The sequence below is a fragment of the Anolis sagrei genome, chromosome 3 (assembly GCF_037176765.1).
Source record: "Anolis sagrei isolate rAnoSag1 chromosome 3, rAnoSag1.mat, whole genome shotgun sequence".
NCBI lineage: Eukaryota > Metazoa > Chordata > Lepidosauria > Squamata > Dactyloidae > Anolis > Anolis sagrei.
In genome coordinates, this window is record NC_090023.1 from 13,581,286 (window position 1) to 13,594,412 (window position 13,127).

The following is a 13,127-nucleotide window of genomic DNA, read 5'->3' on the forward strand; positions in this document are numbered from 1 at the left end:
ATTTTGTTTTTACTGAAATATCAGCAGCTAAGAAAGGGACCACGGCTGACTTTCAGGCTCCCAATCTAACCACTGGCGCACAATGCCTTTTGTTTCTTATCGAGCAAACTGAGCAACAGGAAAATATCCACACTGGAAAATAAAAGAAGCAGCACTACATTTAAAGCAGGTTCACAAGTGGGTGCCCATACAATCGTTTGCATTTGAGCACTTTGAAAGGTATTCTAAAAGAAGGCATAAGATCTTCTCCCTTCCCAGCAGGCAGAAGAGAACAAAAAGAATGAAAAGGATGTGTTTTGCTTTGCTTATTTGTTTGTCTCAGTGATTGATTGTATCTCTTGCACTCATGAGAATTCCCCTATTGGCTGGCAGTGATCCCTGTTCCAGTGGGACACACCTACCAAGGGAAGTCATATCTGCAAAAAGAGAGAGAGGTCACTAGGGCCAATATCAACAAGGGACCCAGAAGAGAGAGAGAGAGAGAGAGAGCTTTGACTGGCACAGGGCTCCCTAATGAGGACCATTTCACTCATTACCTTTGTAAAAATATATATGTAGCTGACATGTTTGGCAGCAAACACAGGCCCGGGAGCCCGGGATTCAATCCTGTTGTTGATGAAATCATTTTAAAAATATTTCCATTTATTCTTCCCATATTTATTTATTTATTTACAGCATTTTTATCCCGCCTTTCTCAGCCCGAAGGTGACTCAGGTTGGCGTACAGATTGGCAACAATTAGATGCCCCAGCATATATATATATATACACATAGCAATTAAAAACATTCAATATCACATAATAAAATCCATATTAAAACTATAATCATCAAAGTCTTTCAGTTCAACTCCTTATCCATTTACATCATTTAAGCTGTTCCATGTTCGTTATTTCATTGTCCTGTATTTATCTGTTACGCTGCGTTTCCAAAAGCTTGTTCGAATAGCCAAGTTTTTACTCTTTTTCAAAAGGTCAGGGGGGAGGGGGCTGATCTAATATCCCTAGGAAGGGAGCTCCACAGCCGAGGGGCCACCACTGAGAAGGCTCTGTATCTCATCCCTGCCAGCTGCGCCTGTGAGGAAGGTGGGATCGAGAGCAGGGCCTCCCCAGATGATCTTAAGTTCTTAGATGGTCCATAAGGAGAGATGTTTTCAGACAGGTAAGCTGCGCTGGAACAATTTTGGGCTTTATATTCTTGCAGTTATCTGGAAATACATAAGCTCTACTTGGGACTGACCACCTCAACTACAAAAGATATTCATTGTCTTATGGGTAAGGAAACTGCAAGTCGCTTCTGATGTGAGAGAATTGGCCATCTGCAGGGACGTTGCCCAGGGGATGCCCGGATGTTTTACCATCCTGTGGGAGGCTTCTCCATTGTCTTTATATGGGAAGCTGGAACTGACAGATGGTAGCTTGCCCCATCTCATGGATTCGAACTGCCAACCTTAAGGTCAGCAATTTAGCTGGCACAAGGGTTTAACCCAGTAGTTCTCATCCTGTGGGTCCCCAGGTGTTTTGGGCTACAACTCCCAGGAATCCCAGCCCGTTTACCAGCTGTAAGGATTTCTGGGAGTTGAAGGCCAACTATCAAGGGACTCACAGGTTGAGAACCACTGGGTTAACCCATTGCGTCACCGTGGCTTCTGACACAATAAAAAATGGACAAGGAAAAGCATTGCGGAGTTGGCCTTGCAAGAATAAGATAAAAGAGAGTTCACTTTCCTACAAAAGTCATGAAGGTTACCTTTTTGGGGAAGTGACAATTGTTCCTCCTAGAACACCGTGTCATGTAATTCAACAGCCAAAGTATTGTTGGAAACAGTAAAGGCCACTGCTTTCTCCCAATAACTGAGACAGCATGGTGAATAGGTGTAGGTGTTAAGCTAGGACTACAGGAGGCTAGCATTAAAATCTCCATTGGCCCATGGAAACCCACATAATAATCTTGGCGAAGTCACATGCTTTGTATGCTTGGATGGAGGCAATGATCAACGTTTTCTCAAAAAATTTTGCCAAGAAATCCTAGGAGAGGGTAACCATAAGTCAGGATTCACTTGAAGATATATTACAAACAAAATAAGTTGCCAGTAAGGCAAATCAACTACCCAAACCAGGGGAGGAGAGCCCCAAATAAACGTGTGCTTACAACTGCAAGGTGGTTGGAGAAGTCTCTTATTATTATATTTATTTATCCCCCATTTTTTCTCCACAAAGTGACTCAAGCAGCTATATAGTTTTCTGAGATGATGCCTCAATAGTTGGTGCTGTACCCTTTCTGTTCTTTTTTGTAGCTGCTATCCATGTGCTTGTTCTTACATCTAGGGTTAAGTGTAGCCTCAAATGCAGAAAAAGCATCTTAGGGGGAATCACTAGGAGAAAGAATGCTTCACTTTTCACTTTTCTCCTGATGCCCACTTTGTTATACAGAACTGGTAATCCAGGCTCTCAGACTTGGGTTTGCTGCCAAATTTCTAGCTCTATTCCAAATGTGAAACATTTGTTCACCAGCGCAGAAACTAGGCTGGCAAACTTATCACAAAAACAGAAGTGGCTGAAACTCTATTAAACCTCTTCCTGGATAATGAGTGAATGGTCCTCAGTGGCAGAAGCAAATATATACTTGATAAAATGATGGAATTCTGACCAGCACCAGCTTTGAATTTTCCATGTTCCCGTCTGTCTAACATAATTCCCTTCTTGCAGCCACCAGAATGAATCATAATACAACATAGATCAAAGGTGATTTGTTTGAAATGGAAATCGTTGGAAGAAAAAATAACATTATATCAATAGCATTGGGCAGTGATGGTGAACCTTTGAAGTAGTCAAACTGGGGGAGGGGTGCACCTGGGGGTTTGATAAGAGAGAGAGGTGTTGACCCCTTGGGGGGGTGAGCAAGTGGAGTGAGCAGGGAGCAGCTAAGCAAATGAGAAGGCAAACAGGGGCATACAGGTGGGCAAGCAAATAGGGGGCAGGTGGGAGAGCAAGCAGGTGAGTGGGGGGCAGGCAGGTGAGTGAGCAACGCGGGCAGAGAAATGGGTGAACAGCTGAGCATGAGGCAGTTGGGCAGTGATGGTGAACCTTTGAAATGCTCAAACTGGGGTAGGGGTGCACCTGGGGGTTTGGTAAGCCAGGGATGGTGACCACTGGGGGGGAGGGTGAGTGGGGAGGTGAGGGGGGGAGTGGGCAAGCAAGCAGGGGGAAAGTGGTAGAGCAAATGGGGAGTAAGCGTGGGCAGGCGAGTGAGCAATGGGTGGCAGACAAATGGGTGAGAAGGTAAGTGTGGGGTGGTGGGGCGAGCAAGCGAGCGAGCAAAGGGGGCAGGCAAACAGGCAAGAGAGCAAGGGGGTGGATGACTGAGAAGGCAACTGGGGGCATGATGGTAAGCAGGTGGCAGCTGAGAGGATGCTTCTGGCATGCATAGGTTCGCCATCACTGGCATAAGGCATTCAACTTCTAGATGGAAGTCATACTGTAGCCTTAAGGTTGACTGTATCAATTAGAGCAGTGGGTCTCAACCTATGGGTCCCCAGATGTTTTGGTCTTCAACCCCCAGAAATCCTAAGAGCTGGTAAGCTGCATGGGATTTCTGGAATTTGTAGGCCAAAATCCCGGGGACCCTCAGGTTGAGAACCACTGAATTAGAGAATCTCTCAAAACTTTAGGAATTATAGTTTGATGCAGGTATTCAGAATGATCTTAGAGATCCCTTCTTTCAATCTGTTATATAACATTTCAGTCACAGTGTTAAATATAATAACCCAAAATTATGATGTATTAACACTGCAGCAAACCATTGCAATGGAGGATAGATCACTAGCATTAAAAATACTGCAATCAGGAATCCATTCACTACAATTGGAAAGCTGTCACATACAAAGACAAGATAATAAGATGGCTCTTAAAATAACCACGATGTCCTTGTCATAGTCATATCATTCATAAGTGTTGAAAAACCAGTGTATAAGAAAAAGTACACATATTTTGGACAGGAGAGACTGTACTATGGGGAAAAGACAAATGCTATTGATGAACAATCCAAACAATTAGAGTGTATTAAATAGTCCAAACAATCAGGGGAACCTAGGTTCTTGTGGGTTTTTTCGGGCTATAGAGCCATGTTTTAGAGGCATCAGGGGAACCACATGCATTTGAACCTTAATGGACTGGAATCGTTTGCATTTGTGATTGTGCTGAACTGATTCAGCAGAAGAGCATTACAAAGGTATATAAAATGAAATCTGCTTTGCCATGCAATGGACAGTTTTGAAATTTCTTCTGCAATGGGCTACAGCAGCGGTTATCAACCTGTGGGTCCCCAGGTGTTTTGGTCTACAAGTCCCAAAAATCTCAGCCAATTTACCAGCTGTTAGGATTTCTGGGAGTTGAAGGCCAAAACATCTGTGGACATACAGGTTGACAACCACTGGGTTACAGGGATATAGCTAGCTATCCAAACAGGGAAGCACATTTATTGCTGCTAGAGGAGCAGATGAGAAAGTTGTCCCTCCAAAGCAACTTCAATGCATGCATTATGAGTCACTGGGGAGCATAAAGGCAAAGGAAGGTTGGTGTGGGGACTGCAGTCGAGCAGATGTCCTAATGCCAGTACCTTGGAAATGATTAAAGAGCCATGTGGACCCAGGGGCAATGGCAAAAACAAGGATGAAGAAAAAGGGTAGCTAACTCCTCCCTCCCAATGTTAGAATATAAGCACTGCCTCCCTGCTTATCTATAGAGAAACTAAATGGATATTTCTTTCCTACATAATAAGATGGCTTCTGCCCTGAGGGTGATTCTAATGATCATCTTAAAACCGTATTCCCTAAAGCAAGGACTCAATTAAAGGCAGGAAAGTAAAGATGGATGTCTGACCTGGTATAGTCATCCTCCACTAGCATGTGCTTTGGGATAGGCGAATATCTTCCTGGAGAGATGGGGGCCATAGACGCCTTGTATTCTAAAGTGCCATTGTTGCCTGAAGACAATATATGGTTATCCATTGCTGGGGAATAAGCTGGAAGTGAAACACAGGCATTTACTGTTAGTGAGATTTGACATTAATGCAGTTCAGTGTCACATTTCCGATCTACAATATCCAAAATCTTTTGCCAACTTGCAGTTTCCTTTACGGAAGTGGTTGGACATTTTTCTGTGGAAGCAGAACATCTGTATTGCATTCAAGACTTCCTAACAGTGAGAGCTGTACAACAGTGGAACTCTCTGCCCCAGAGTGTGGTGGAGGCTCCTTCTTTGAAGGCTTTTAAACAGAGGCTGGATGGCCATCTATTGGGGGTGCTTTAAATGTGATTTTCCTGCTTCTTGGCAGGGGCTTGGGACTGGATGGCCCATGAGGTCTCTTCCAACTCTAGGATTCTATGATTCTAAGACTGCAGAAGCAAAGCTGCACATACAAATGTTCATGCACATTGGCCTTGAAAATACTCAATATCGAATAATGAGTCCCCTTTGGGGAGATGGTAGCGGTGAACAAATAAAGTTTATTATTAAAGTTTATTATAGGTTGGCAAAAGCTGAGGTTAATAGCGGGAGCTCACTCTGCTCCCTGGATTCAAACCGCTGACCTTTCGATCAGCAAGTTCAGCAGCTCAGCAGTTTAACCCGCTGCACCTTCGGGGGCTCTTTAGATAATTCAGGTAAAACCTTTGAGCTTCAAATTTTGGCCTGGAAACCTCACAGCTGGGAAGAATTCTGAACTCGCAACCTTAACCTCTCCCCGCACCCCAAGTGGGTCGCCCTCCCAGTGCTAAAGGGCTGTACCCATATCACAACATCACCTTCCAATTTTTAACAGGTTTGACTAAAAATGTCTTCTTCCACTTCCGAAAGTGAGGAGTAATTTGCCCAGTTTGTCCCTATGAATTGTCTAGTCCCAGCAGAAGTCTTTTTAAGATGAGGAAATAAACCAGAAGTAAACTGAGCCAAAGTTTACGTGGCTGACATAATGTCAGTCCACATTATGACCTTTCTTAATAAAGTAAAGTGATACTGAGATATTAGATAATCATTACCACTTAGCCCTTAGCCATCATACTTAAAAGGTTCTCCAAAAATGATTTCTAACAATATAATGACATTATTCTTTATTTAAAAAGGAAAATAATACTTACGATGGGTAATATCTGGTGGGCCATAGGGATCAGTCATGTAAATGGTGGTAGGCTTCCCAACTTTTAAATAAACTACGTCAGATGTATTCTTCAATATTGCTACTGCTTCTTCATGCGTTACTTCTTCTAAACTGTAATTATTTACCTAATGGCAGGAAAGAGATGGGGTTATTAGGCCAGGCCAACAGAGAAATTGGAATGCCAATCATTTGCACAGTAATCAAAAGAAAGGACAAATGTTTACTCAAGAAATAGAATGAATAATCACAATTTAGGTTATTACTGGTAAGAGGTTTTATAGCTCTGGATGAAATCCTATTAAGAGCCAGGAAATGCTGGATAAAGAATGGAGATTGGCAACAGATATTGGTTGCAAAAGCTTTCTGAGAATACAATTTGCAAATAGATTCTGATATTCTTAAAATGTATGTCTCTGAGTGTGATTCCAGGGAAACACAGATCTCAAAGCACCTGATGTATTTATTACACCTAATACATTTTGGGAATATAGCGCTTTCTTTAGAGCAGGTGTTCTCAACCTTCCTAATGCCACAACCCCCAATACAGTTCCTCATGTTGTGGTGACCCCAACCATAATATTATTTTTGTTGCTACTTCATAACTGCAACTTTTCTAGTATTGTGAATTGCAATGTAAATATCTGATTTGCAGGATGTATTTTCATTCACTGGACCAAATTTGGCACAAATACCCATTACACCCAAATTTGAATACTGGTGAGGTTGGAGGGGGGATTGATTTTGTCATTTGGGAGTTGTAGTTGCTGGGATTTATAGCTCACTTACAATCAAAGAGCATTCTGAACTCTACCAACGATGGAATTGAACCAAACTTGGCACACAGAGCTCCCATGACCAACAGAAACAACTGGAAGAGTTTGGTGGGCATTGACCTTAAGTTTTGGTGTAGCAGTTCACCTATATCCAGAGAGCACTGTAGACTCAAACAATAATGGATCTGGACCAAACTTGGCACAGATACTCAATATGCCCAAATGTAAATCATGGTGGAGTTTGGAGAAAATAGACTTGACATTTGGGAGTTGTAGTTGTTGAGATTTATAGTTCACCTACAATCAAAAAGAATTCTGAACCTCATCAACAAAAGAATTGGGCCATTCCCACACAGAACCACCACGAACAACAGATCTTTGGCAACCCCTCTAACACCCCCTCACGACCCCCAGGGGTCCCAACCCCCAGGTTGAGAAACGCTGCTTTGGAGGCTCCTAAAACACACACAAAATATATGAAATTAATGACTTAAAAACTTAAAATACATTTAAAAACCTTTTGAAATTTTGCAACAATGTATTTTTCTTACATTGCAACCAACGCTACACATCACTGGGAATTAGCGGAACAAAGGAAAGAAAAAGGAAAGAAAAGAGGAAACTACCATGCACCATTGCCTTGTGCCTTAATGCAGAAAAATCTTGTGGATGGAAAGTTTATCACTCCTTGCCCAATATAAGGGTTTTCCAACCCGCAAGAAACTGAACTGGAAATAATAAAACAACAGTGGAACCTGGGACAGTTCTTGGTGTAGAAAAACCCCATGCATTTCTGTGCAGAACTATTTTCTTCAACTCTTTTAGATGTCTGAATATCGGATGTGCAAAGACTACACAAAGATAGCTATGGAAATTATTTGTTCCTGTCTTCAAGGATGAAATAGGTAAAGATTTGCATCTTTTCTTAAAATGTCCACATAAGCACAAACAACAGAAGATATTTCAGGATTATTCCCTTTCCTGCCTTCTAGTAACCAAGCCAGACCATGACCATTACTTGCTAATAGTGCATTCAATAGGAAAAGTTTGTACCTCAATGAGTATATGAGGAGAATGTATTCTTTTGATGGATTTTGTCTCATTCACAGGTAGATGTGAACACTGCCTGATGGGATCTAATATCCAGATCTGTAAGTCATTCTTTATAAGGCTTGGTTTGATCATCTTGTTTGCCTTCCTTTGGACAATCTATTGATCTAGCATCCTTAGATCTATCCCATCTAAGATTATCAGGAGAAGAGGATGATAACAGCTCTAATCCAAAACGTCTGGAAAACCACATAATTGTTGGAATCCTCTTGAAGAAGCTTCGTGTTCAAAAGTGAAGCTGTCTTCCCCAAAGTTTCCAAACGAGACCGTGCATCTGAGAGCATGTTTGCTGCTCTCAGATGCACCTGGGAAAGGAGGAGTACAAAGCCAAACAATACATAACCCTACATGGCCTTTTTAAATGATCCATAAGCTCATTTGGCCATTTTCAGTCAACCCGGAGACATTCCAATTTCGTTTTTTTCTGAAGATGAGAGGCTCGCTGTCATCTTGCGCTCCTCCAAGCAATGTTTGTTTGTATTCAGGAAAATCGAGCTGGCAGGAATATCGGGAGGAAAAGTGGAAGGCAAGCGCAGAGTTCTGGGGAAATGTACAAATTTTATTTAAATTTCCTGTTCAAGTGGAAAATTGTCCTTTACATCTGCTGCGCACGGCTCATTGGGATCTGATTAGACTGGAAGTAAGAGGGAGACAAGTGCCATTTTCTTTTGCTACTGCAAAGTTTCATCCTTTTGTGGGAAACTCTTGAAAATCATTTCATACTCGTCACCCTCTTTTTCTGGTGTCTTTTGAAGTGCAACTTGAGTGAGCATTCTCTGGGGAACAGCTGCAAACTGGAGGGTTGTAATTGGCCTATTGCTACATATTTATATCGCTTTTAAAAAGCTTACAACTTGGAGATCTCTGGAACGGAAGCCGCTCTCTCTCTGTTTCATTTTTTTGCTGATAGCACCCATTTTTTGTTTAAAGAAAAAGAGCCGATTGTTTTCCCTAATTTGCTGTGTATTATTCTTCAGACTACAAAACTGAATAGGTTGCATCTGGTGCTGTGTAAATGTTGGAGAGTGAGAAACCATAGATTCAGTTATATTTCTTTGTCAGGAGGCCTAGACAGTGTCTGGTTTAATGGGCCAGTAAGCAGTGGTCTGAACTAAAGAGTACAGACCACACTGGGTAATACCATTAAAGGGGATGACACCAAGCATGGAGTTGGGAAGGGTTCAATGGAAAAAATTTCCACTGCAGAGAAAGTGCCAGAAGAGGGCAGTGGGGTCTTCAAAACCTCTGCTGCTCTTTCCACATGGATGGCAGGACTCAGATGTCTTGGGAGCAGCCTTGCTCTTTCTCTGCTCTCTTACAGACCAGCCTTCTTCTGCTGCTGCTCTTGCTGCCATTGCTGAGATGACTGTGGTATCTAGACAGCACCAAGAGCAAGGTAGTGCGGGAAGAACTAGGTGCCAAAATAGAGATGTGGGTGCATGCATGTGCACAGTCTCAAGATATGCTAGAAGAATGGTGTACAAATATTTGAAGATGGTACTTGTTTATTTGTTCAGTTGCTTCCAACTCTCTGTGACCTCATGGACCATCCCACAACAGAGTTCCCTGTCAGCCGTCACCACCCCCAGCTCCTTCAGAGTCAAGCCAGTCACTTCAAGGATACCATCCATCCATCTTGCTCTTGGTCAGCCCCTCTTCCTTTTTCTTTCCATTTTCTCCAGCATTATTGTCTTCCCCAAGCTTTCCTGTCTTCTCATGATGTGACCAAAGTACTTCGTCTTTGCCTCTAATATCCTTCCCTCCAATGAGCAGTTGGGCTTTATTTCCTGAAGTATGGACTGGTTGGATCTTCTTGCGGTCCAAGTCACTCTCCGAATTTTCCTCCAGCACCACAATTCAAAAGTGTCTATCTTCCTTTGCTCAGCCTTCCCTATGGTCCAGCTCTCACATCCGTAGGTTACTACAGGGAATACCATTGACTATGTGGATCTTCGTTGCCAATGCGATGTCTCTACTCTTCATTATTTTATTGAGATTAGTCATTGCTTTCTTCCCCAGGAGATCAGTAATCTTTGCATCTAGAAATACAAAGTCCGTCACTGCCTCCATGTTTTCTCCCTCTATTTCCCAGTTATCAATTGGTCTTGTTGCCATAATCTTGGTTGTTTATGTTTAACTGCAACCCAGCTTTTGCACTTTCTCCTTTCACTTTGGTTAGAAGACTCCTCAGCTCCTCCCAGCTTTCAGCCATCAAAGTGGTATCATCTGCATATCTAAGGTTGTTGATGTTTCTTCCAGCAATTTTAACTCCAGCCTTGGATTTGTCAAGCCCCACACACTTTCCCCTAAATATTTGTGGCCAAAAGCCATGAGCTGTAGGTGAGTACAACTTGTTTGTATCTAGTCTGATATGGGGCAAAGTGCAGGTGGGTGACATTGTGTGTTACTGCATTTAGTGAAACCAACCCTAACAGCACCACTGCAGGTAGGTTTTTTACAATGAGAAATGCACTGTTCTCTTGTCCATGGGTCCCAGTGGTTGATCAGAGCCTTTTGCTTCGTTATGCATCTGCCAAGACCCTCTGGTCTCTTTGGAAGAAAAAAACCCAGAAAGCCATATCTCCATCATGCTTGGGCTGAGAAGCTCTCTTGGAAAATTCCAACTTCCATTTTGATCTCTGAGGTCCAATCTACAATGCCATATAATACAGTTCCTGATACCAGAGTATCTGCTTTAAACTAGATTATATGGCAGTGTAGACTCATATAATCCAGTTCAAAGCAGATAATCTAGGATTAGATACTGGATTATATGGCAGTGTTGATCCAGCCTGAGAAAAACAAAAAGACATGGACTCTAGAATGAAGTGAACTGCGGGAAGCCTGAGTCCCCTAAAATGACATGAAAAGGTTAGATAACTAAGACTTCAGTGTAGTTGAGCCTCCTCAGGCATAACACTGGCCTGAAAAACAGGATCATAACTATTTTTAAAAAATGTATACTGGTTTCACAAGAATTGGGTGTTCTGAATTAAAAAATGTTATCAGATTTGTTCCATCATATACATCACTCCACAACTTTCTTTGATGTATTTATTTTATAATATGTAAAATAAAACAAAATATTTTATGTTATAATATTGGCAAAAAAGCCAATATTTTTGCCTGCATAAATAGAGGAGTATAGTGTCTAGATCCAAGGAAATCATGCTACTCCTCTATTCTGCCTTGGTCAGACCACACCTGGAATCACAGGCACCACAATTGAAGCGAGATGTTGACAAGCTGGAATGTGTCCAGAGGAGGGCAACTAACATGATTAAGGGTCTAGAGAACAAGCCCTATGGAGAGTGGCTAAGAGCTGGGAATGTATAGCCTTCAGAAGAGGAGACATGATGAGGTCCATGTGTAAATATGTGAGGGGAAGTCACAGGGAGGAGGGAGCAAGCTTGCTTTCTGCTGCCCTGGAGACTTGGACATGGAACAATGGCTTCAATCTACAGGAAAGGAGATTCCACCTGAACATGATGAAGAACTTCCTAACTTTGAGAGCTGTTCAGTAGTGGAACTCTCTGCCCCGGAGTGTGGTTGAGGGTCCTTCTTTGGAGGCTTTTAAACAGAGACTGCATGGCCATCTGTCGGGGGTGCTTTGAATGCAATTTTCCTGCTTCTTGGCAGGGGGTTGGACTGGATGGCCCATGAGGTCTCTTCCAACTGTGTGATTCTATGATTTTATGACTGAATGATTTCTTTGGGGAGTAAACAGTAAGAAAGGGGTTAAAGTCTTCTAATAGATTTTCAAAACACTAATTCACTAGAATGAAACACAAATCAAATCTGAGTAACAAGTGTATTGATAAAAATAAACAATTTGTGAAAGAATAGTGTGTGGAATGACATTTTTATTGCACCTTTAAAATTTAGCAGCCCAAAAATACATTGACAGCAACTGCAATATTGAAAAAAAGTTTTTTTTTTCCTCTGCAGGCCTGAATTATTGAATAAAAATGATCGAGTGCTAAGAAATATTAAGACAGATATTGTGACTGAGGCCGCCCAAGGATAATAAAAGCTGTCCATCATCTCTTATACACGCCTTCATGGGAGTAAGCTACACTGAATCCACAGAGGGCACTTTGAAGAACACTTTGTGCCTGCATGAATCTTTGAATGTAAGGATTTTCCAATGGTAATGGGTAGAAAAAGTATCTCCTGGAAGCACCGGCCAGTAGGCAAAATTCATAACAATGTTGAATTCCCCCACTGCTTCCCTGCCTTCAAACAGATCCAGGTGCACTACAAAGATAGTAGGCACATCTCTATTGTGCCCAGGCTTCAATGGCCAGCAAAACCCCATTTTGATTACAATTATCATTGCTCTAAACTCTGAAATAATAAATAATAATAAATGGAAATGCTGCACATGTGGACACATACATGTGTGCAAGTCATGTGTTACCATTTGTAATTGGACCCAGGATATTAGGCATACAGTGTTCCTTCGCCACTTTGCGGTTTGCTTTTTGCAGACTTGCTGTTTTGAAGGGTTTTTGCCTCCCAGTTGTTGAATGGTTGCTGTTGCCCAGAGCGGCATTCTAATCCAACCTTTGGGCAACAATGGAGTGTGGAAGGGGCCACCAATCAAGAGAGATTGCAAAGCAAAGCAGAGATACCTAGCAAAAGAAAAGAGGCGCATGGTGCCTTTTAATCTCACTTCTGCCTCACCCTCGGAACACGATATACATATATAGCATCCCTGCTTTGCGGATTTTCACTTTTCGCAGGCAGTCCTGGAATGTAACACCCACAATAAGTGAGGGAACACTGTACTTGTTAAAGATAGATAATGGACTACCCCCTTTCCATTAAATTTTTTAAACTGTCCTTTATTGGATTGCTGTAAGTGTTTCGGGCTGTATGGTCATGTTCCAGAAGCATTCCCTCCTGACATTTCACCTGCATCTATGGCAGGTTGTGAGGTTGGGGTTGTGAGGCCTCATAACCTCTGAGGATGCCTGCCATAGATGCAGGTGAATTGTCAGGAGAGAATGCTTCTAGAGCATGGTCATATAGTACGAAAAACCTACAACAACCCAGTGATTTCAGCCATGAAAGCCTTCAACAATGTATT

At 42.2% G+C, this 13,127-nt stretch overlaps 1 protein-coding gene across 23 annotated transcripts in view; it reads right to left on the bottom strand.

Annotated features, from left to right (window-relative positions):
* The window catches only part of DLG2 (discs large MAGUK scaffold protein 2), a 1,355,349-nt gene that overhangs the window by 276,970 nt on the left and 1,065,252 nt on the right, over positions 1-13,127 (bottom strand). For all 23 annotated transcript variants that reach the window (XM_067466492.1, XM_067466491.1, XM_067466494.1 and 20 more), the window contains 2 exons: positions 6,133-6,277; positions 4,877-5,018 (listed from right to left, as the gene is read on the bottom strand). In XM_067466492.1, the coding sequence (XP_067322593.1) occupies positions 4,877-5,018; positions 6,133-6,277 (287 nt within the window). The remainder of the gene's footprint in view (positions 1-4,876; positions 5,019-6,132; positions 6,278-13,127) is intronic.